Here is a 27,180-nt window from a genome sequence, read left to right on the forward strand (position 1 = left end):
TTATTGGCATGTCTACACTTTATGTTGCCACAGTTTCCGGGCTCAATTAGAATAATTTTTTTTTTTTTTTTTTTTACGTCAATTTGCCATCTCTAACAGCAGGTATTTTGTCTTCTTGTTGCTTTGAATTCCTTACTTTTGAGAATTGATTTTTGAATTTTTGCTTTCAGAATATCATCATTTGTTTTTGAAGAGTTTGTAATATATTGTGCATTCAAGTATTTGAGAAAAAATAATAAAAAAACCTAGATTTTCAAAATGGAAAGGATTGAATAAGAGGAAAGAGATTATACATTAGATGATGGATCCAAGACAATCTACTATCACTAAGAGTATTAAAAAGAAAAATTGTTTAAAGAAATTATAACGAAAGTTATTTATCATTTGGGTTTACCTGGAAACAAGATGAAATGGACCCTCAACCTTAATGCATTGTTAGCAGTGAATTGTTATCCAATCAAAGTATGAAACCATCATTTCTTAAAGAGATCTTGAATTTAAGCATAATTCTGAAGAATATTTTAAGAGAAACTTATCACAATTCAAAAATAGTAAACTAATGAAAGGTTTTGTTCCTTGAAGTGAAAATGTTAACTAGCAAGCCTAAGGAGTTGCCAAAACTAGGCAGGCTACACTATTAGAGAAAACCGTATGTCACCAGTAGCTAAAGATAACATTTTAACATTATTCAATGAAACAAGCAACTAATGAACTTAATAATATTCCATTATCAAATAATAAAATAAGTCAACAAATTCATAAAATAACAAATTCCATAAAAGAGACATTTAAAAAATAAAACACAGTATTTCCAATTGCAATTGGATCAAAGTACTGATATAACTGTTCAATTATTAGTTTACAAACGTTTCAAAGAAGATAAACGAATTGCCAAAGAGTATTTATTTTGTAAATCTCTACATGACAGAGCAACCGCAATGAAATTTTCAAAGTAATTGAGAATTTTATGTCTGAGAATATTCCTTGCAATAAGTGCATTGCCGTATGCAGTGACGGAACTCGCACTTTAACAGGAAAACATTCCATGTTATTTCTCAAATAAAGAAAGTCGCATCTGAAACTAAATTTATGCACTGCTCCATTCATCATAAAGCTTTAGTAGTCAAAACAAGCTGTGAAAATTATCAATTAAAAGCAAAGCTTTAAATTCTAGCATATTTACGATTTTGTGCCAAGAGATGGGTGAACATGAAATTCTTTTGTTATATTCCTAAGTAAGGTGGTTACTTCGAGGCAAAGTTTTAAATCATCTTTTTGAACTTCAATCAGAAATTCAAATTTTTCTCTGTGATTCAAAATTTGAATTGCAAAAATGTTTATTTAGTGAATTACGGTTGGCACATTTAGCATATTTAGTTGATTTTTTGGGAAGTTAAATGAATTAAATTTGGCAAGGAGAAAGACTAATTTGTTTACCATTAGAGATAAAATAAATACAATGATAAAAAATAATTAGCAAATAATCAAAGAACTGGGTAATCATATTTTAAACTTTTTACCCCTTGTAGAAAGTTTTCTTACTGAAAATAAAAGGTTTGGTTTGGTTTGGTTTATTTAATAACGCAAAGCACACCAGGACTATCTGCCTAAGGGGAGGGATGCCTTCGTGGAGGACTTTCTCAGGGAAACTGGCTCATATACATCTTACACATGGGGGAAAACCACGAAAATGCCCATGCAGCCAGCTCGATCACGGGGTTCGAACCTCGGACCGAATTACCAGTGTTCCGCGACTTTACTGCTCGGCCGCTGGTGGGCCCTGAAAATAAAAGAATTAGCATCCAACATTTAAAATCATTGTTTTTAGTGATAAATTATTTCAACATGGATTTATGAAAAGGGAAATTGGGGTATAAATACATTTTGTTGAAATGTACCTGAAATTTTATCTCATGGAGAAAAAGAAAAATTTATAGAAATTTCCTGTGATCAAACTCTAACTGAAGATTTCAAAAATAACACACTTGTTAACTTTTGGATGAACCGAAAAAAGAATTAAAAAATATTTCAAGTAAAACTATTTAATTTTTATTGTCTTTTTGCACTTTGCACAATCTATCTGTGTGAACAGGGATTTTCTTCCATGTCATATTTGAAAAATAAATACAGAACAAAATTAAAAGTGGATAATAAGTTATGGTTAAAACTAAATGAAATAAGACCAGATTTAATAAAGAAATTTATCTCTTAACAGGCCCGTATTTCACACTAAATTTTAGAATTAAAGTATTATAACTTAAATTTTGTTAACTCAAATGGTAACCACATTTTAATGTAATATTTTTTTATGTGCACATATTTAATACAAATTGCCAATACATTGTGCAAATGGCAAAATCCTTTTTTTAAATATTTCTTTTGAAAAATATTCATTGTAAAATGTAGTGGTGGTACAACAAATTTTCAATTTCTGTTTATGCATAAGTGAAAAGGCTGAGAACCGCTGACTTAAGAAATTTTTATTCAGATAAACTGTTTGATACACATATAGATACTTCTGCACCCACCCTGACAAAGCATGAAAAATATTTGAAACAAATTTCTTACAACCTACGAGATAAAAACAGGCCTCTAAGAACATTATATACTTTTATTACCTCTTTACGTTCTAAGAGCAAAAGTCATAAAACAAAACTGTTAGCAAAATGAAAGGGGCTTAAATTTTTATAAACTTTCCTATTTTAAAAATCCCATTCATTTTACCTTGCAATATACCTCATGCAGCCGTATTAACTTCAGAAATGAAGTGAAAATTTACAAAAAAGAAAACCATTAAAACCCCTAGAAATTAATACTAAAATCAATTACTTTTCAGATATTAAATCTTGCTCTTTCAGGTAATTAAAATTTTTGTGAAATTATTCAATAACATAGTACACTTCTTAAATTACATTTTTTAGTTACTACTAAAACAAAAAAAAATATTTATTTCAGATGAGGTCCTTCATTTGTTAGGAGCTCAGTCATTCTTAAGGTCAATTCAAGAAAACATCCTCTTTAGAATACAGTCAAAAATCTTCAATCCAGACGTCCATAATCCGAACCTCAAAGCTACAAACTTTCTGCGCATGCGTAAATGCATATGCATTTATGCGTGCGCATAATATGTTTACGCATGTGCGTTTAATGTATAACGGAGACGGTATAAGCTAAGCTAAAATTATCTAATTCAGTTAATGTTGCAGATTGCGTTTTTCCTTAATCTTCGAATTGGATCCGGTTTATTACTTTTTGCAGACTGTTAAGAGCAATTTTATGAAAGTAAGCTTGAACTTTCGATTATGTCAAAAAGAATTTCCGATTCTGGAGCTGCCAAAGGATCTACAAAGCGAAAGCATATTTCGATGTCCATCAAACAAAAGTGGATTTGCTGCAAAAAATGGATAAAGGCATATCCTTTGTTTCTCTAACCATTCTGAAATCTGTTTATCAATTTCATGCTGCTCTGCAGCATAAAGGGGGGGTCATGAGGGGGCGTCGCACATGCAATAAACTGGAAAATGATCTGTCAGCACTATCCTCAGGTTCAGGACAGATATTTTTATTTTATTCGGCTGATAATTCCTTACTAAATGTAGTATTTCATCTCGATGTACTCCGTCTTTGATATGATTTAAATCAAATTCCTCGTCATTATAAATATCACAAATACACATCCAAATAGTTTTCTGGTTGCAATTTTCTTATTTCGACTATGCGTAATGTATGTTTTACGCATGCGCGTGTTGAAAGAAATGTTTACTAAAGTAAACAAATAAATATTAAGCTCTTTTTTTTTTTTTTTTTTTTTTTTTGTAAATTTTGATTCCGTTTAGATCATAATTGCTCTTTATTTCATAAATTATGGTTTTATATTTTTAATTTTTTAATTTCTGCATGCCATCTTATCAGATTGAAATTAATGATCTATAATCCGGAAAGCCGAAGTCCCGACGAGTCCGGTTTAAAGACTTTTGACTGTACATTTCAATCTCTTTAGAACACATATAAACTGTATTTACTTTCTTAATGAATTTTTAATTTTAGCTAGGGATCAATATCATAAAAACAATGCCTACCTGATATGAATTTTAGAAACACTCAAAATCTGCCTATTCATCTCTAACTATCGTACTATTTTTCTCATGTTAAAAATACAATTAATATATGGTTTTAAACCTGAGGTACAAAACATACACAATTCCCCCCCTCAAAAATGGTTTTGAAATATATAAATAGTCAATTTATAAAAATAATTATGATGCGAAAAGAGGAATGTTCGTGTAAATGAAAATCATATGAATGGAGAAATTGACATCTAAAATGTTTTCCGCTTCCATAATGCTCTGATGGAAGCACTGTAAACGACATCTTGGAAAAGTGTATTTTTTATTCAAATATCAAGAAAAGTTCATTTACAGAAATACATACATTCTCATATTTGAACAAATATACAAGTCAAAAATTTATTAAAGTCATTCCTCATAATGAAAAACACTTGGCAATTTTCTTAAATAATATTAAATTACTCAGTTATTAATAAAGCCTTTTTCTTGTGCTGTCTTGGCTTCGCTGGAAGACCATCACACCACCAATGATGCAGACACAAAGTCCTAGGAGAGCACATACAATTATCAGAAATAACTTTGTCCCAGACATAGGAGGTGGAGGATCATCTACATGATCTGTAAAATAAGCATTATATTTTAATTTCAGTATGCAACCTCCAAATATAACATTGGCAAACATAAATGAGTTTCAGAACAAGTTTGCAACATATTACATAGGAAATTTTTTGAATTATATGCACATATCTGCAAGGTTTTCAAAAATGTTGCAGCAAGCTTTTTTTCTTTATATTTTGATGAACAATGTGTTCTTTCAATTACAAAGTTTCTCAAAATAGGCAAAACTATTATGAAAACTGTTTCAGCTCCTGCAGCGGGAGAATTCTACAAAATCACAGCAAATTGTCAAACAGCAAAATTCGTATTGTATGCATGTTCCATACATTGATTGCAAAATTTTTCACAAATATTCGAGAAGAAATTCCTTGACATTAGGTGCTCATTATTGGGCAAAATAATATAGTAAAAGTCTGAAATTTGGATGTCCAATTTTTGGAACTTCAGTAAAAATTTTCTTTTCCATACGAAATATAGGAATGGAGACTATAATACTCAAGAACAATCAGATGTGGTGTAAAAGCAATTTTTCTTTGACTAATTGAGATTCCTGATGTCACTCTTAAACACCTGCTAGCTACGGAATCACATTGTGGCCAATGAGAATACTTTGACTGACACTGTACTGATGATGATCACCACTATATTTATGGCTCATGAGTGGCTGTGCATTTTTTATGTGATTTAAACAATAAATGAAACCCAAAGACATATTTAATTGGAATGAAATGTTGCTCGTACAGGTTTTATTTTCTTGGCAGCAAGGAAAGAATCAGATTCTGAGGTACTTACGTTCAGTTAATATAGCAATTTTTCCATGGTATTATTATTATTATTATTATTACTACAACTATCTAATAAAAAGTTTCATGTTAAGCATTCCTAATTCTGCACCTGATGCAAGATCTGCAAAGTGAAAGCATCTTCCCGTGCCAAACAAAGCAAAAAGGTTGAATTGCTGGGGGAATGGGGTGAAAAAGAATAATAGCGTATCTGTTTTAAATTTTTGTTAGGAGTGGGGCAATGAACAATCAAAAGCATACAAGTTTTTTTTTAAGGAACATTTTGAAGATTTTGACCTCACAATGAACTCATTCATTGTGCTAAAAATGATAATAATGACAAAGTGATGATTGCATACATAAGACAGCACTGCAGTGATGGCATATCACTGAGAAGTCCAATGCTGATGGCTCAAGTCAAAATATTTCATAAATTAAGCACACATACTCAAGAGGTAATTAACCAAATTTTAAAAACGATCTGTACAAAGCAGTTAAGAATTTGAACAAAAGCTTTAGTTCATACTGAAGTAACCAAAAATTTTTCAAATGAATTCATTGAACTCATGAATATTGAAAAGTAAGTTATCTCCAGAAAAGTTATTAATACTGAGAAATCTGGGCTTTTCTGATAATATAAGCCCCTAAATACCTAGTCACTTTCTGCAGAAAGGCCTTGATGTGTGTCAAAGACCCTTAAATGATAATAAAGATTTTGCCACGTGCAAATGCTGTGTTCCGGTGCACCGGAACAGAACAACTCAACCTGACTCTTTCGCATTTGGAACTATGCCAAAGAATATTGAATTCAGTTGAACAGTCAGACTCAGACGAACGCATTCGCAAGGCAGCTGGAATGCTGTCTATTTTTCATTATTTTTGTTCTGTTTTATATGTCATAAGTTTTATATGTCATTTTCTTGTTTATACTTGCATTGTGCAATTATTTAATATAAGTTTTGTGTTTAAAACGAGGACGTGTATTGAGTTTATTCACATTACATCATAACATGCTGCAAGAATGCCCAATGTGTCTCTTCATAATCGGTAATACTAAACGATTTTGGATATTTAATGTAGTACAGATTTCCTCGTCATTGATTATTCAAATAGAACAGCATGGATGACACAAACATTAATCATGAACAACATACCATGAATGATTTGAAATCATTTCATTCCTGAGGTTAGGCAAAATATGAAATCAGATGTTACCAGATGATGCAAAAACAACTGTTCAACTCATACTTCACTTAAAAGTTCCAGTATAGGATAACATTTCTGTCTCATTCCTTCTTCCAAATTATATATTCAGCCAATGGATATAAGGATTGCTGAACATGCCAGCTACCATTTTTCGAAAATGATGATAATAGCTATGAATTTAAAGATTTTTAGATATAAGCAAAATGCATAAATTTTGTAACAAAGTAAATGAAGAAATATGCAGAAATGATTATAAATGAAAGTGCTATAACAAAAGTTCTTCATTGTAATAACAATGCCCCAATTATCAATCAACTAACAAATGGTGAAATTCAGAAATATGATATACATCTTCCAGGCTTCTTTCATTAGTGAAGGGTTCTTTCAGTCAAAATTGCAAAGAAATTTTGACAGGTAGTCTTCAAAATTCCTTAATGATGTAAGAAATAGGCTAATAATAATAATAAAAAATAGACTGGAAACTACAAATTTTGAGACATACCAACTGATTTACACTGAAAATAAGACTATTCTAAGAAATGCACATATACAAGCATCAAATTAACAAAACAGTTACATGAAAATAATATATTAAGAAACTATACCTCTTGGAGGCGCAAAAAAAGCAGCTTCAGGTGCAATTTTTGATCGATCTTCTTCCTAAATTAACAAAAATTCTACCCTTAAAATTCTTTCTTTTTTTCTGATTAATATAAACTACATTAAGTTACATTTTCATTTCTTTGAAAACTACTGAATTTCTTTATCCAGATGTAAAGAAATCAAAATTTAAACATGAAAATTTCTTTTCAAAATACATTTTTAAAATAAGTCAATCTTATCTGTGGTTTAACATTTAGGATATGCAAAAGCAATGGCCTAGATTAAAACTCTAGGTTAATGAATGCAAAAGTTAAGCATGATTAAATGATGAGACTCAGTTTTATTTTTAATCTTCTAACAAACTGCTCTTAAACTCAGTTTCTAAAATATTTTAAAAAATGGTCAGAATGATGAAAAGGTACATATACCATATTACCCTGAACATAAGGTGCCATAAGTGCACAAGTTGTTCGTTAAGACTGCTGAATAATGGTAGTTTGATCTGGTTCCAACTGTAAGAATGAGCTGCCTGCATGGTTAGATTTCATGGGTTCTGTACATGTTACGTGAATACGAGACAGATTCCCTCAGAAAATCATCTACAAGGCATCCCCTCCCTCAGTAAACCTAACCAACCCTGACAATAAGACCTAATAAAAAAAGACCTTAATATGGTTTTTCAAGATGCTCCTAATATAAGCCCTAGTTAGCCAAGTCATCAGTCAGACTTGCAGCCAATTGACCTATCAGAGTGCAAACTAAATGCATGTGTAGACATTACAACTGGATAATGTTGTAAGTATTTAGAATCTTTATAATTTAATACATTGCAATGCACATGTTTAACTCTTTCGCATCGAAGTCACCCGTAACGCCCGTTCATTCAGACAACGGCAAACCGCCCCAACGCCTCGTTTATTTTCTACCTAGTGCTTTCCCCCTCCATGTTAGTGTATGGCTCATTGGTTTTGCGAGTTGTTAAGAAACATGTCAATCATTCTTTTGAAGCAACTAAAGGAGACATACGGAAAGCTATTAACGTTCACAGGTGCAATCCAGCTCTAAGGTGAAACTGCACACAATGGATGAAACCGCAGAAAAACCCCCAAGAGAAAAGCAGCCATTTCACTTAAGTAGATTATTGTTAATGCTGTAGCTATATCTACCAGGCAGGGGGAAAGGAAAACTATTCCAAGACAAATTCGTAAACACAGGCATTTTCGATGTTTGATAAAAACAGATTTGATCGTCTCTCGATGCGAAAGAGTCATGATCGTCACTCATGCAAAATTTTTTTTTTTTTTTTTTTTTAATTTTCAGTCCACAATTTTTTGCTGCTTTTATGCAGTTCTTAACACCTTTTGTTGCCACTCAGTATAATTAAAACTAGACTTAATTAGAAATTTAAAGGGAATAAAATTTTGATCGCTAAAAAAGATGTATGTAAGAAACAAAAGCTATTTCACCAGGCACAAGAATAGAATCATGGAGAACTCCCATGCTTACAATAGCACCAATGTCGGAGTTAACCCCAGAATTCAAAGCATCAGAATATTGAATGGATCGTGTCCTTTAGCACCGTATCTAATATTTCTAAAATCAACAGCTCAGTGCAAGCATGAAAATATTAAAATTTATTGACTGTGCACTTAAGAGGCTTGCCAATCTATTCCAACCATAGCTTTCGAAAGCGCTAAGCCCCCCCTTAAAAAAATGGAAGTTAGACATCTTCCAGGTATTCATGTTCTTAAAACCAAAAGACTAATGCACACTAGAAAAATATAAAGAAATGGGTCAACTTAATGCTATCACTTATTTTCCAAAACAGTTAAGAAGTATGCTAGTATGGGATTCGACCAGCAGTCAACACACTAGAGATATGAATTTCTTTGTAGAAAGAATAAGCTGAAAAATGATTCTCATAAAAATCTATTTCCAGGCCATTTATGTTTCAATAAAAAGCTATTCAAGGACCATTTGAACATGGAAATCAAAGACTACAATGAAAACAGAATTGAAAGAAATCAAGGGCACTTTGAGAAAACTAGTCTGCAAGAGGTCACAGCCTGGGTTAAAACATCATGAGATGCACATATACAAAGCAATGCATTGCAAGACAGCAAATGACAGCTGTCTTGCAATGCATTATGAGTTGGCTACACAGACAAGAAGCATTCATTTAAACAGAGCTTCATTGCGAGACATAAGAGATTACTGCCAATGGTTCTATAGCAAATGGAATTATAAGAAATTCAAGCTGGAATTAGAGGTCTGGAACTTTATAACAATGTTCAAAAGACAATGACATACAGGGGTTGGACAAAAATATGGAAACACCTTTAAAAAACATGTTTCTTTGCTTAATATGGTGTAGGAAACCCGTTGGCATCCAAAACAGCTTGCAGTCTTCTTGGAATGGATAAATACAGTTCCTGTATGTTTGCCAAGGGAATATTATACCATTCTTCCTGCAAAACGGTGGCAAGTTCAGATAACGATGTTGGCGGTGGATAACGAGAACGAACTTTCCGTTCCAATGTAGACCACAAAGGTTCGATAATATTCAGGTCTGGTGACTGTGGTGGCCAGGGGAGATGGGACAACTCATCCTTGTGCTCAGAAAACCAGTCCTGGACAATGTGAGCTGTGTGAACAGGGGCTTTGTCGTCTTGGAAGACACCATCACCATCGGGGAACAAAGTTTGTACCATGGGATGAACTTGATCGACCAAAATGTTCACATAAGTCTTGGCAGTCATGTGCCCTGACACAGTTATCATGGGGCTAGCAGAGAACCATGATATGGCTGCCGAAACCATAACAGAACCCCCGCCATGTTTCTCTCTTGGCAACAAGCAGTCTGTACTATAGACTTGAGATGGCGTTCTCCAGACGTAAACTCAGCCAGAAGTGGGAAACAATGTGAAAGAAGACTCATCAGACCATATTACTCGCTTCCACAGCTCTATAGTCCAGGCTTTATGACTTAAACACCACCTTTTCCTGTTACGAGCATTAGCATCACTGATGAGTGGCTTCTCAATTGCAGCACGGCCAGCAATTCTCTGTTTATGAAGCTCCCTTCTAATTGTTTTGGTACTCACAGTGTTCGGTAACACAACATTCATTTCAGCAGTAACTTTTGCAGCTGTGGTCTTCTTAGTTTTCGTCACAATTGCCCTTAATGATCGTCTGTCACGATCACTCAGGACACACTTTCGTCCGCTCTGTGATTTAGCAGATTATGTTTTTCCGCTTTTCAAATATGTGGAATAAATCTTCGATACAGTACCTCTTGAAACACTAGACACCTCGGCTACCTTGCTTACAGAAGCACCTACCATACGTGCTCCAACAATTTACCCACGTTCGAAGTCTGTTAACTCTGACATAATGCAATGACAACCTCACATAACAGTACTCCGACAACAAATGAACTGTTTAGCACATTTACGAAGTTGTATAGGTGGCGTCAGTAGTCAAAAACGCCAGCACCACCTACATATTTCATTAAAATCAATCTTTCTTTTCAAACATGCACTTCACAAGGTGTTTCCATATTTTTGTCCATCCAATGTAACTGTACTCTAATAAATTTAAACTTCTGTGCATGAATAAATGACTAAATATAAATACTTGAATATATCAATACATGTAGAATGTTGTAAACAGATAAGTACTTTAGCTGTGTATAAAAAAGGTATCCACTGAATATGCCTTAATATGTCCTTTGGAGCAATAATTAATTCAAGACCTGATTTTGTTTCCAGGGAAACATGGTAAGTACCAGTAAAAAATAATTACCATCAGATTGCAGGTTGATGGTAATTACATTTTATTACTGCAATTGGTAGATATCTTTATGGAAAAAAAAGGGTCTAGCCTGGTAAAGAAACCAATAAGTCCCATAGGAAAAAAAAAATTATTACACAATTAACAGTGATATGTAATCATTACAGTGTTCAGCAGCATACTAAACTGCTGACAATACCACAATGATAGATAAAATTAATAAGTATCATCATTTTCCTTGAATAACAAACAAAAGCTTCATAGCACAAGCTGCAACTTTGAGTAAATGCTAAACATTTGCACTGAAAATTCATTTGCTTTGATTCTAAGTTAAAGAAAACATTAAATTTCATCTTCCATCACTAATTTGGAAAAAAAAGGCTAGAATACTTGGATATCACCAAATACCCCAACAAATGTACGCCAATTCAATCCTAGCTCATTTGAAAACTTTAGCACGAATTCTGCACACACACACACTCAATTCTCTCTCACTTATACTACCTCTTCTCATCTGCAGCTATCCACATTGTCAATGCTCACACTGAATTTCTATTAACAAGATACAGTCCACTCTACATTCAAATTTTCCACATTCATTCAATTATTTTCAAGCATTCAGGCATAACAATTAATTATATCTCAGTGGTTGGATACGATCATTCAACAGGCTTTCATAACTTTAAAATTCCATTTATGAACAATTTTCATGAAATGCATATGATCCCATGTATTCACTTACTGAAGAACTTCACAGCTGAAATATTTTAAAGCAACACATTTATGAAACATTTTTATAATACATGGGAGCTAATGCACACTATTCTACATGGCAATTTGCCTCATACGACATCATAAACCTGTTTCTCAGAAAAAAATTGGTATGGTCAAGGCAACATTAAAAAGTTATTGGTTACTTAATATCCTTATACAGAGAATTTTTAACTGTTATTGACACTTTTATTTGATGAAACCAAATATTTATATTTTGGTTGCAAAGCAATTTCAAGATTGAATTGACCACAATAAATATGTAAATAAATAAAATAGGAAATTTTTAAATGTTCGGATATTTTACAGCCTTTTGGGATGTTTTCTACATAAAACAATTTAAAGCAGTTTAATAATCAGCTCTTTAAGCATCCCATCACCTTGATTCTCAAAAACTCATAACAAAGTGTTGTCTCCTGTTTTACATTCATATTTCCATGATTTGAGCTATGTTCGGGGACATTTCAGTTTTGGTAAATGGCGGTACTGCCTTTTTCTGACCTTGAATTACTTGCATTGTTCTAAGCCACCCTCAGAAAACTAAAGACAAAACAACTCATGTCTATGAGGCATTTCATTCCATTCTATTTTAGTGATGGAATAAAGGGATTCACCTGTCATTTCTAACTGAATCATCTTCCCTGAAGTTTAGGTTTTTGCACAAGTATTTGTACCATATCATAAAAATACCTTGCCAAAAGAGAAGGGAACAAAACAATGTCACAACGCAGAACAGATTCAATGGATTATAAAATTTAGAAAGAATTACAACGGATTTAGGTATTGGACAGCTGAGTGTAGGTTGAGAAAAGAGATCACAGAATGAGCAGTAGTGTATAAAATGAGCTTGCGATGAAATTTTAAAGAAAATAAAAAGCATGAAACTCATTATATGTGTAGAAGTGAGCAATACCTTATGCAGATGATTTCAGCAGAAAAAAAAGCACAAAGAATATCCAGAGTAGGCAAATTTTCCAAGAAAAGCCCTTAAATTTTATGAAACAATTTAAGATGGAGAGGATGCATTTACTGCTATTGCTGACAGACTGAACAGAAGTGGTATGATCACAGATAGATGAATATTAGCAAAGAAAAGCTTTCCAATAGCATAAAAAATGCTTGCACATTAAAGAACAATGTTAGCACATTGACAAGGTCTCTCTGGTGGCGAAATTTTGGTGTGCAATGACACTGGCTGGACTTTACAAATGTTACCTTCAAGAATACTTGCATTTACAGAAAATAAATCTGCTACTTTCTATAACTGAGAGTGCTGCTTTTAGGAAAAGCAAATTTTCTCATAGCATTAAAAAATTTTAAAAGAATAAATGTTATGCTGACCTGACTGTTTGGTAAAAAGCTTGTCAAATGCATAGTTGTTTAGAACAATGTTTAAACATTGTTTTTTCTCATACTTCGTTTTTCAATGAACAAAATTTATGAAACTCCAAAATATGCCATAGAAAGCAGTTCTCAATATAGAAAATGCTTCATCATTTCCCGACACCAAACAGATTATGCAGAGATGGAAGTACGAGTGCCATTTTTACCCCTCTAACTGCACAGTTAACCAAAGATAAAGTGTGTGTAAAGAGGAGTGAAAGAAAAAATACAAGTACAGACTTATTTTAACACTTGCTTTACACATGGAGAAAGGGAAAGCTATAACTGAAATGTTACCATAAATTTACTTCCTGGATCCAGCTAAACCTTGGCATGATATTCAAAAAATAGCCTTGTTTATTAAGAAAGAAAATTGTCTCAAAGTTCAGAAAATGAAACCCAAGTGAAAGCAGAAAAAAGACAGAGCATGCAGATTTAATTATCTTTTTCTAGGTGTTAGAAATGCATTAATTGCCAAATGTGAAAGAACAAATACTCAAGCAAAAGCTAGCTGTAATAATTTAAAACATGCTATCATCTTTCATCGTGATTTTTTTAATGTGCTTGATAATGAGTTAGTTTCTTTTAACTTTACATGCCTATAAGAGTGGCTTTTGTATCAAACTTCAGTGCACGTTACTGACAACAATCATCTGCTGCAATTACACTCTGAAATTCAAATGATTCTGAATGAACAAAGATGTTTTTAGTATAAATACAATATATATATATATAATTCATACATTCACGAAATTGGTAAATATGACTTGAAAAACATGTTACTAAGAATGACGACACCAAAATGTTATACTTTAGTGAAATCTTTTAGCAATACTTAAAGAACAAGTGATGCAAAGCATACCAACTGAAATATTCTAATAAAAAAAATTCATGAGCTGAATAAAAGCAAAAAATCATGAGCTAAGAAATTTTGAAAAACTTGAAAGCACTATAGCAAATAAAAGAATTCCTTAAAAGAGATTCAAAAAGGTCTACTTTAAAAAAAAAAGTATGGGTGGATTAAAAGGGATAAAATGCAGAAGTGCTGACTTTCAAATTATACTGATTCAATCATACACAGTTTATGATAAAAGGAAAAGATGCAATGAATGTAATAAATTAACTGTCAAGTTTGTTTCAATAGCTGCTATAGATTTAGAATTATTGAGAAAGCTAAACTTAAATTTAAAAATGTCATTAATTACAAAACATAGAAATTTTTTTTTATGAATACCGTACACAGAAAATATGATGATGAATGTATTGCATATCTAAAATATATGAACTCTTCAATATGCTAAGTATAATTTCCACAATCATTATGCAGCTGACTGTTGAGAAGTAAAATTACAAGTTTACAAAGGGGAAAAAAAAATTGAGCAGCTTACCTTTTCATCAGGTACTTCTAATTCAAATAACCGTATAGAAATGATATCATGATTATCTATAAAGGAAAGAATTATATGTTCAGAGCTTGAATACACTCTACACAGGTTACAAGCATATTCTATGAACGTTTATTATGGATTTAAATTGAAATAAAAAGTTTAGTAAATTCAAACAATATCGTTATCTAATAATTAAAACAATCAAAATTTGTTCACATTCCCTTTTTCCCTTTTATTCTGGGCCTCTCTCTGTAAAAATTATTGCCTCAAACATGACTGTTTATGATCTGTTAAATACCTTAATTTCATTATGGAATACCTTATGGAGGTAGGCATTATGAAACATTTGCACAACATTTGTCTTTGGTAACACCACTGAAGGTCACTTGATGAAACATATGGAAGCAAATGATCTGCAAGTTTATCCTCTGTTCTAATTTTATCCTCTCACAGAAGAAAGTTTTGACATTGGAACATGATATCAAGAGCAGTCATTTACTTAATATGCTCACAGGGAATGTACGACATGGTAAGGGCCATAAGTAACATTACTTTCATATTGATATATAGGATGGATATCATTCTGAGAAACAATGTTTTTATGGTTTGCAAGCAGCAAGATAAATATTACTTAAAATTCACCTTATTAAGAAAGCACACAAATAAAGTTCTGTTTATTCTTTCGGCCAAAAATAAAAGGTAAAACTTTATACTCAATATGCAAATTTTAGGGCAAACACTTCTAATCAGTATAGATAAGTAAAAAATTATATATATATTGATTAGAAGCGTTTGCCCTAAAATTCACTTTGTAATCTAAAATTTATTTCACGATGCATTTTCAACTAAATTACAAAAATATCATGAACTAGATATTACTAGAGACGAATTCCAATCAATTCCTATCTTGTGGAATAATTTGAAAGTAAGAACTAATTAGTATTACAGAAATCGCAGCATATTAGACATGTCCTTCCCTCACCAAATGCTACAGCGCTTGCCATGAAAAGCAGGTTGTATGAGATCTACTCATAACGTCACAGTTCCTCCTGGTTTCAGAGTCAATGTCAGCTTTTTATCAATGCATTGCTTTATCAGAACTATACACAAAGGGCATAACCGGAAATTACACATCCCAATGCTGCCACATGATTTTTAACTTTTTTTAATCAGCATTATGCATTACCATTTCAGAGTATCTTGAATGTCCATCACATGTGGCTTCATTCAACTCACTGCTTTTTCTTGTTTGTGAAGTTTTAAATTGAAAAGTGAAATAATATTAATAATATCATTTATAATAATGTCTGCATATATTTCATGAATGAAAGAGTAATTTAATACACAATGGTAAGAAAAATTAATAGAACAACTATCAAAACTCATGTAACTTGCACAAGATCTTTGTCATGCCGGACATATCTTCAAAATGAAAATTGCCTATTTTTGCACAAAATAAATTTTAAAAAGAGCACAGGAACTGTGATATAAAGTGGAATATAAAAATACGGTATTATAACTTTAGACACCTTTAGAGACAGAAAGGGAAAAAAAAGTGTGGTCACCTCTGACCAAAATGCAATCTTTATAATGATTTTCTATGCTGTGCATTAAGCTGTCCAGCAGCTTCTTCAGTACTAAAACACATTCCCAATAAATTGTGCCTTGAAGTTTTTGGAGAATACTAGGTGGGGGTACAATGATGAAGTCAGCATCCTAATGGATCATACACATTATGATGGGGTCAAATCCAGAGAATCTAGTTTACTGTGGAACATTTTCAACCTTAACCTAGTTGTCTACATACACTGCACCATAATCATCTCACAGTTTCTAGATTCTTGAGATAATGTTTTTGTCTACTTTTAGGTCTTCAAAAGCCTGTGTAAGTGTCTATCCAAGCTTCCATTCTTTCAGTCACTTGCCATTTCTCACAATCTATCAAATGAGCTATCAATGACATGTTCCATCTTCCACATGCAAACGTTTTACACAACTACATAACAAAAAGCCAGTTTTCCTCAAATTGCCCTCCACAGAGGTATTCCTTCCCCTAAAAAAGACAACCCATATGTGTCTAGCAACATTCAATTACAATATTTATGTTAGCAGCCGACAGCTTTTATGGGTACTTACGTATTATCGCAACCAGGTTGGCGTGATTTGTAAATTTGAGTAAAAAAGTATGAATAGAAAGAAAATGTACATTTATTAATTACAGATAATTTTTAATACAGTTTTTTATATTATTTTAAAATATAAAATAGCAATTAAACCCTTCCGATTTCGAATTTGAATAAGTTGCAGAATTATTTTTTCGGCGGAAATCTTTTGGCTATTGCTTTTAGCACTGATTGAAAACCGTCTTCGCCATTAACAGATTGAGCTTGGCACCATATAAATTCGATAAGGTATGAGTAAAGATGATGACGGGCTGTTCCTCTCTGTTTTTTGTTGTGCCATTTGGCTGAGCCCCACATGCGCTCTACATGTTGTGTGTGAACGCCCGTGTTGGGATCCACAAAGTTATATTTGTGATTAACAGTTCCATGCAGAAATCCAGCATTTTCGAACTCACTTGTATTGTATCCTTTCCAGCAATCTGAATAAATGATGCTTCCTTCCTTGATATTTTCGCAAATTTTTTCCATGAGGGTAACGGCGCTTTTGTTAGGTACAGTAACCAAAAAAGTCTCTTTCTTTTCTCGGCAAATTTCGCCGAAAACCCATTGCTGTGGTAGTACACGCCCAGTGTTATTTTTTCTTTTACAAATAAATTCTTTTTACAAAACTACGTATAACACGTAGGGTTGGAGTAAGTAGGGTCGCCAAATTTGGTGATTTATGCGAATTTTGGCCTGGTTGCGTTAATACGTAAGTACCCTTTTATGCAGCAAGGAGTTTGCGAAAGGCCATTATGATAAGTGTTCGAGGAGGCCCCATCTGTTGCTAACTGATGGCAACACAATGCTGAAAGTTGATCGACATGAGTAACTCAAGGACATTTCCTGAGCCCTTAGAGTACCAGATGGTTTCATGACTGTGGGTGCCTAAGCAGTCGAATAACATGATGAAGGCAAGCAAATGATTGCTTCCCTGAATCATCTGCAATGATATGCCAGGGAAGGTGAAAAGTTTCTTGGACTGCACTGTTACTGGCAATGAAACATTGGATACCACATTTCATGCCCGAATCGAAGCAATAGAGCATACTGTAGAAACATACAGGTTCACCTGTGACAAAAAAATTCAGTTTCATGCCATCTGTTGCAAAAGTGATGTTAACACTCATCTGGGATCAACCTAGACTGCAGCTCCTCGATTTCATGACATAAAATGCAACCATCAATGGCAACATTCATTGTTCCATTAGTGTCACATTTGCAGGCTGCCATCAGGTGAAAGCGCCAAAGGATTCTAGATGCAGACAACATGGTTATCCTTCATGACAATGAGAGACCACATGTGGCAATCAGAACTGCCGACAAGCTCGGGCCATTGCACTGGGACAGTTTGGGCCATTCATCGTACAGTGCAGACCTTCTCCTACTGCTTTCCATGTTTTCAGTTCACTGAAGAAGTTCTTGGCAGGACAGCAATTCACATGTAATGATGAAGCCAAGACAGCTATCCAATGGTGATTCCTCAGTCAGCAGGACGAATTCTACCACTGGGTATCTCAAATTTAGTGCTGCCATGGGACAAATGCCTGAACCGGTGTTGGAATTATGTCGAAAAATAATTAGGTAGATCGAATAGTAGGTATATATCTGTAATTACCCATATATACCTTAGTTTGGCTGATAAAAAATAGGAGCAAAGAATTTCAGATTTGGCCCCGTAACTATGGTGGTCACGAGCAGGTTAGATACAACAATTCAAACTTAATATAACAGAAATATTTCTCAGTGTCACATAAACATGACATCATTTAACCAGTGACTGCCAACTTATAGGATTTAGGAAGCCATAATAACTAAAAAATGCACATTCTTGGACTTGGAACATCAACAGTCAAGTGATGCAATTCTATGCAGCATCTTCAAAGCTGCTCCTCCACAGATGAATGGAAGTGAATAAAAATTACACAAAAATTTTCTTTTTAACACTATAACTGCTGTTACAAACATTTGACTTCATTAACCAGCAACATGCAGATGTGACTTCATAATACTGGCAATTATTGGCCACTATCATGCATAAATGAGTTCAGAAGGCAGTGTCTATGAGCTGGCATCATGTCAATGTGTCAAGTTATTTGCCAGTATCACATAAATACTGACATAATTCAACCAATTAGTAGTTGTTGCAACATATGCACGATTTTGGAAGCCGGTGATTTCAAATGGCATCTTAATAATGAGACTTTTCTCTTCCAGCAATTATTTCTCAGTGTCACATAAACATGACATCATTCAACAAGTGACTGCCAACTTATAGGATTTAGGAAGCCGGTGAATAATTAGATAGCTTCCATGTTAACATCTTTACTTAACAACAATTTTCAGCCAGTGACGTGAATGACTATTTGCCAGCATTTGTCAGCTGGTATACTTTATTTATGCCTATTTGCTAGCATTAAATATATGATTTATTTGAAACTTTCAGACAATCTTCTGGCATTTCTGTCTTAGTTTTCTAAAGCATAATCAAAATACTATATTGCTAAGTGGCTTTATAAAACAACTGTTTTAAAATTCCTTTCTATAGAAGTCAATTCTGACTTGAATATTAGGATCAAAATGCAAACAGAGCTGACAGCAGACAATAACATTTATACAAGTGAATGCTGGCAGATGGTAAGAGTCCTAGACTAATATGGGCAGATTAAATTGACTAAAAGAGGTGGAAGTGAACAAAATTTTCATTCTATGTTAACTAAAAAATGAATTTCCATTATAAAATTATATCATACAAAAACAAAAGTAACAGCACATATTATGCACATTTATAAGAGTTCTAATATCTGCTCAATAATCGGACACAATATCATTGCTTCATAAAAAGTCTCTCTGGTAACATAAAAGTTGAACATTTTTATTAAAAAGAGGTTATATTACTTTAAATCTGTGCTTAAATATTAGCTCAAACATTTTTTACAAAATGTAATATTTGTTAACAACCAGCATTTTAAAAATCAAGAACAAACCTCAGTATATGAAATTAAGTTTGAAAATGATTTCATATTTTGAAAAAGAATTTAAGAATGAATCGTGCTGAATTCTGCCTATTTGTCAAGATCATAAAGGAAAATATAAAAATATACAGTTAATGAAAATTATTTTCAAAACCCATGCTTAATTTATGATAAAACTCAGTTGTCTTATTCCTAAATTTTGCGGTATTAAGATGCCAGGCACTATTGTAGAGAAGTAAATACATTTAATAACCAGGAAGCCAATCCACAAGTAGTTAATGCACAGCATTAATCCAAAGCAATATTTGAACAATATTACAGCTGCAGTTAATAACAAAATTGTTTTTAGGTGTCATCATAAGTTAAAAGAAAAGGATTGGTAGTTTTTACCTAAATTGATAAAGCCATCATTAAATCATTTAAAGCAGGGATGTCAAACTCATAGGTACACTTGGGCCAAACAAACAAGGTTTAACTTTAGGCGGGCCGCAAAAAAAAAAAAATCAATATTCATAGAAACGTATTTTTATTTCGAATAATACAATAATAAACATATATATATTTATATAGAAAAGAACAAGAAAAATTTAATGTTTACGTCCTGATACTTGACATCTCTTCTCTGCTATTATCTTTCCTATTTCGGGAGAAATTTTGTTTGCAGTGATAACTTTCAACGCTGACCCAAGGTGAGCATCATTAATACGGTTTCTAATAGGAGACTTATTACCTTTCATGACTGAAAATAACTGCTCGCACCAAAAGTGCTACCAAACATGGAAATAATTTCATATGCGAATTTTCGAGTATTTTCAAACTTGGCTGGTAAATATTTGTAAAATTCAGGCATGCCCACTTCAATGAATTTTGCTTTCAAATTTGAGTTGCATTGAATCTCAATCACCTCCATTTGCATATGGCTGGGTACTGAGTCAATACTTATTGAGAAAATTGAAGAAAACAAAAAAAAATTTGTCTTCGAGGGAACTAAAATCATTAAACCTCATTTCAAATTCAGTTGTTAAATTTACAATTTTTTCTGCGTGTTTTTGATATGAACAAGTATCATCTAAACTTGATTTGTTCATGCTGCACGTCGGGAAGTACGTCAAATCTTCATTTTTAAGCTTTTTTTCCCAAAGAACTAGTTGACATTTGAATGCTTTAATTATGTCAAACATGTTCGTAATGATAAATTTAAATCGGTTAAGTGTTTGGTTATATCAACCAAGAAAGATAAATTTTGTATCCATATTGGATCGTAAAACAAACTTACGTCTTGATTTTTCGTTTTTAAAAACTGACATATTTCTTCTTTCAAATCCCAGAATTGTTTGAGAATCTTGGAGCAAGATAACCAACGTACCTCGGTATAGTAGGACAAACCCGAATATTCACTATCTAACTCACTTAAGAAAGCAGTGAATTGACGCTGAGTTAAACCTCGAGATCTTATAAAATTTATAACTTTTTTTATATATGACAAAACATTCTCCATATTTATCACTTTCGTGCATAGAACATCTTGATGTATAATACAATGCATATGATGAATATTTGAATCGTGAATTTCACTAAGTTTTTTTTCTTAGTAATGCTACAAAGCCCTTGTTTTTCCCGGTCATTGATGGAGCGCCATCTGTAGCTACAGAATTTAATTTTGCCAAAGGTAGATTGTATTTCTGCAGAAGTCCAAAAACACAAGTAAATAATATATCTTCTCCTGTGGTAGTACCAGGCATCAGTATTAGTTCCAGTAATTCCTCAAAGATATTAAAATTCTTGTCACAAGAACGAAGAAACACTGCTAATTGAGCTTTGCCACTAATGACCGTGCTCTCGTCACAGGCAATGGAGAAACTTTCGAAACTAGATGATTTTGCTTTGATCTGATCACTTAAATTCACGGCTAAATCAGTAACTCTTTCCACAATTGTATTTCGAGACAATGAAATTGATTGAAAAGCCTTCACATTTCCAGGACAAACAATTTCTCCAGCTTTCATTAGGCATTCCTTGATGAAATCACCGTCAGTAAAAGGCTTCGAATGTTTAGCTATCAACTCGGACAAGACGTAGCTTGCATGTACCGCCGCTTCACTTTCTTGCAATACTTTACTAAACATAGACTGTTGCTTTTTCACTCCTAACTTGAATATTTCGATTTGTGTTGTTCGTAACGACGTTTAATATTATATAACTTTGGTACATTAATAGTATTATTACATATCAAGCAGATTATTTTATCTTTTATTTCACAGCAAAAATATTCTAATTCCCATTTTACTTGGAATATTTTATGTTCGTCAGCGATTTTTCGTTTAATTTTACTACCACTTGGTTTTGATATAGACATACTGAATACAAAGGGCTGGAATAAACACAGTTAACGTTAAAAAGTTAACAAAAATTTATTCTTTCCACAAGAGATAAATCAAAATGCTGAAATATTTCTTAAAAAATATTCTAACAATATCACAAAATGTCAAACGTTTAGCAAAACTCAATTCAAAACAGAGAAAGTATTTCTATCTCACAGCAAAATCGCTACAAATCAATCACAGCATTAAGTAAACAAACAGTTCGCTAGAATTACAGCTACTACTGAGATGAGTTGTTTGTTCTCGGCTTTTATAAGCTTTATAATTAATTTCTCGAATATACTGGAAACATCTATAAATATCTGGATTTTTGTGGATGGCAACAGCAATTACGAGATATTTATTTATTAGGTATTAAATGCACGCGTTGTTCTATTTTTAACCTTCCAACGCAGCTGTCTTTTCAAAAATCGTCTGCGTTGCTAAGGCAACATAAAGCAAATCTAATTACAATTCTAAATAAAAAAAAACTAACTAAATATATAACTATGAAATCTGTAACAATATGAATTAAGTAATAATTAATAAGAAAGCAAAGTGCATGCACCAATATATCGTACAAAACTATGATTGGAAAACTGAGACCATGAGTTCGGCCACATTCGGTTATGGGGGGATGCGTACAAGTTCTGAGTGCACGTGTCCCCCAAAAGCCGAAGGTAGCTGAACGCAAGGCTACTCACATGCATTTGTAATTTAAGTAGTGTGTGAGTCAGCTCGCTGTGAGTAATCTAACAACACTGAATAAATTATCGTTAATTACTTAGCAGTAAACATTTCATTTTTTTCTTCGTCGATATGTTATTTTATTATTATATATTATTATTTGCAGATATATTGGCCGGGCCGCAAAAATATTTGTTGTGGGCCGCAAGTTTGACATCCTTGATTTAAAGGGCAAACCAAGATCTTTTCCCTCGAAATTTGACTTATTAGTTTCTGCTGAACTTCCACAGGTAAAAAGCAATAACATGAGTCACACCTATATTTGAACATGACAAGTCTTAAGATTTCAAGCTGTTTTGACAGTATAGTCAAACAGCTCTGCTGACTAAAAAAGAATGGCCCTGAAACGTTAATATTATTATTAGTGCCCGAGAATTCTGGATTAGTGTCTGAAGCCCAATGACTGAATTTCTAATTTGAATACTTAGAGTAAGAACAAATAGCTTCCATTAAGTACTAGCATGACTTATCACTGACAGACCATAAAGCTTAAAAAAAGTTGTATGATGAGACAACTTTATGTTCAATTTTGAAATATAGACAGTAAGAAAGCAATGCATTCTTCACCCACTTTTGTTTCAAGAATTGTTACAGAAGTGAAAGCTTAATGATTTGAGTTCATGCTTTTCAACAAAGCTGTAGATCAAAGTCAGAAAAAATATAACTATGACTAGAAATAAATGACAATGTAAAACTGAAGAAAATTTACGGAACTGCCATTGCTGGAGCAATATGCCTTTACTGAAATAATTACAGAAGAATAATTTCAGATATGTACTGCATAGTGAATGCAATAACCCTTAACTGAAATTTAATATGACAGTATTTTTAAATATGGATTGCCCAGTGAATACAGTAAACCATAAGAGAAATTTTCAAGGTTGAATGATTGACTTGCCCATACAAGAGATGCAACACCACTATTTCTAAAGAACGAACTGGAACAGATATAATTATATGCTGCAAATTCATTACATTAACCCCTTCCTATGCCCTTTACCTCAACGAAACTTGGACCCAAGTGTTATGGGTCAACTCATGGTAAACAAGCCAGACTGATGCTTGAGAACAGTCACAATATGCATGTGTGTGTCATTATGACAAACCCTCGAGGGCTATCTGCCTAAGGGAAGGGATGCCTTCGTGGAGGACTTTCTAAGGGAAACTGGCTCGTATACACGTCACACATGGGGAAAACCACGAAAATGCCCATGCAGCCAGCCCGTTCGTGGGATTAGAACTTTGGACCGAACTACCAGTGTTCAGCGACTTTACGGCTCGGCCATTGGTGGGCCAGTCATAATATGAGCTGAAACGTAATAGTCAGTTTTGCGCTATATTTCTGGCATGGAAGTAAACTTTAATCCTTCTGCCTTTCGTAGATATTATTAATATATTATATTTTGTAATAAACAACAGTTTCAAAATTATATTTCATAAATAAACAACATTTCAAGTAAGTCAAATTTCATCCTTAGTGGAAGTAAACTTTAATCCTTCTGCCTTTTGCAGATATTACAAATGTATTATATTTTACCACATAATTTTAATAAATATTATATAATTTATATTATAAAGAATTGAGACTAACTTTTGAGGTGTACTGATAGGAACTATCGTTTGATTATCACCATGAAATTACGATGTTAATGTTTATGAGTCGGTCTAATGATGTTTATGTCTAGCCCAACATTCTTTTCACGAGCCTGGTTTGTTATGTTTATGTTTGGCCCTGCTTTCTGTTCACGAGCTTGGCTTGTGATGTTTATGTTTGGGAGAAAAATCTTTGTAACGAGTCAGACTCATTAAAGCACAGGAAAGGGTTAATTTGGAAAATGATTGCTTCTTGAATATAATAGCACCAAACATGAATATTGTTAAAACTCGTGGTATTCTAAATACACTTACACAAAGTATACATCCACGAACAAAGTTCCATTTCTATGATAAAGAAATAATGCGGTGGTGATTAACAAAAATTAATAATGCTGGAATTACATACTTTTTTTTTTTTACTTGAACATTACTTTCTTGGAAATGACACATGTTGGTTCACTTAAAAATGAAAATTTATTCCATTACTGCCAATATCTCTTGCATGTAAGTTACTCAAAAGAAGGATAATTAGTTCCTTCCATGGCACTACTGATGTTCCATTTGATGCTCAACACTTGTTTCTCAACAAAAGTGAAACACACTTCTAAGCTTTTCAAGCACTGCACACATTTCTTTTTATTATTTCACATCAAATGATGAATACACTTCTACTTCATCAAGGAGCACTACTGATAACCACAGACATTGCTTTTCAAAAGGTGTATAACATAGCCCTTCTTCCACAGCATATTTGAAGTACAAAATATTCCATTGTAAATATGGATACTCTTCTACTTCCCACAGCACGATCGGCAATTCAATAATTTTAAGTGACAATCACTCAAATATCACTAAACCCTTTCTTTACTTTACAGTGTACTTACAGTTTTACAGTGTCCTCCTGCTGAACGTTTTTGGCTTGGATAATATAAACACTGGTTAGGACACCATGGACAAAATTTAAAGTCCAATCATGTCTCAAAATAATCAGATTCCTACAATTTTAGTGGAAGTAATAATTTACTGCAGTATAGCTCAAGTTTTGATGCCTTACACAATAAATTAATGAAATTTAAACCATATCATGAACCAAATACATCGTTAAAAAAAAGGCTCAATGAGTTTCATTTAAATTTCTTAGTACCTTCACTGAGCTTGGAATGTACTGCAAAAAGAAGCCTAATCTCATGCTAATCATATCAACTCCCAGGCCTCCAACAAACTGGTAGAACAAGTAATAGTTGTGCAGACAAAAATTATCTAATGACTTCATCATATCGAAATGTGAAGCTTGTCCTAACACTATGTCATATACACAACTGTCATGTCAAGGAAAAACGGCATGTACTGCACAGCATGAAACATACTCAAGAATAGATAAATGTTGCAAGAGACAAATTTCAATTTTTCTGCATTGTAACTTATAAAGTACAAGAAATAAAGGTATTAACACCACCGCACTTACGCATTAATGCCACCGCAGCAGAAGTTGCACTGATGCGACAATAAAGAGCAATGCTGTTGTTCGTGTTCAGTTATCTTTTGGATTCCTTTTTGCCTTGTTGTTTGCTGATTTTTGACATCATTTTTTAGTGCTATGAAAATGTGTCTTTGGGATCTGCCAAACACAGAAGATGCAATTTTATTTTTTCAGGAGCAAAATATTTTATCAAAAAAAAAAAAAAATGCACCAATTTGCACGATACAACTTTATAAGGTACATTTTGGTGATCAGTAAGTGGGACTTAGAAAATACAACTGGCTTGAAGGAAGCAAAATTCCATTTTGTTCAGCTTTGAGATTCATATACTGCTGGCGCGAGGAGTTGACATCGATTAAATTTTGTGAAAAGCAACTTGACTTATCGAACAAAACTGTTATAGATTGGAACAATTACATGCATGAATTATGTGTTTTGGATATGGAGAATAATCCAAACAAGAAGATAGGCAGATCAGATTGCATTGTGGAAATTGCTGACAGTTTAAGCGTAAAAATAATTGTGGTCGAGTATTACCCGAACAGTGGGTGTTTGTGGTATATGTAGAGAAACAAAAGATTTGTTTGTTGTCACTGTTCCTAATAGAACTGGCTCAACCCTTTTTAATAAAATTATTGAAAACATTGTAGATGGTAACACAAATTATTCTGACAGTTGGAAAGGTTACCAAACAAATAGAATAGGAAAAGAAGGATTCCTGCATGCTAATCATAAACACAATTTTATTGATCCTGATACAGGAGTTCATACAAGCAGTTGAGAGAATGTGTGGCAGTGTTAAATGGAGGAACAAGAGACATAGGGGGAGAGCGAGACATCATTCAGAATCTCATTTAGCAGAGTTCATAAGGCAACAGCATCAGGTCAAAGAAAATAGAGACTGTTTTGAATCTATGTTAAACTTCATATCGGCCCATTTTCCCCCGTAATCCAACTGACTACTTCGACTTTAAATAAAGTGCTTTATTTTTTGAAAGTGTTTTGATTTTAAATAAAGTGCTTTAATTTATGATTTGCCAAAAAAATTTTAGGTGTAGATTGCTAGCACTTTAACACCGCCAAATCTGCAGTTGCGGTGGTGTTAATACGTAAGTACCGAAATAAACTATATCTACATGAAATGAAAATTATAAAAGACTGATAAATATTTTAAAGAATATAACACACACATGTATACATATATAAGAAAGAGTAATGGCCTTCCTTATAAAATTTTAAAAAACTTTTTG

The 27,180-nt window shown here is 33.0% G+C and overlaps 1 protein-coding gene across 1 annotated transcript in view; it reads right to left on the reverse strand.

Moving 5' to 3' along the window:
• Positions 1-4,370: 4,370 nt before the first annotated feature.
• The window catches only part of LOC118182213 (vesicular integral-membrane protein VIP36-like), a 69,652-nt gene continuing 46,842 nt past the window's right edge, over positions 4,371-27,180 (reverse strand). The window contains exons 7-9 of the mRNA XM_085808016.1: positions 14,611-14,666; positions 7,279-7,333; positions 4,371-4,685 (exon numbers count right to left, since the gene is read on the reverse strand). Of these exons, the coding sequence (XP_085664142.1) occupies positions 4,537-4,685; positions 7,279-7,333; positions 14,611-14,666 (260 nt within the window). The 3' untranslated portion in view covers positions 4,371-4,536. The remainder of the gene's footprint in view (positions 4,686-7,278; positions 7,334-14,610; positions 14,667-27,180) is intronic.

This window comes from Stegodyphus dumicola, chromosome X1, assembly GCF_044657685.1.
Source record: "Stegodyphus dumicola isolate Sdum_Otavi_A_Nest chromosome X1, ASM4465768v1".
NCBI classification, from domain to species: domain Eukaryota; kingdom Metazoa; phylum Arthropoda; class Arachnida; order Araneae; family Eresidae; genus Stegodyphus; species Stegodyphus dumicola.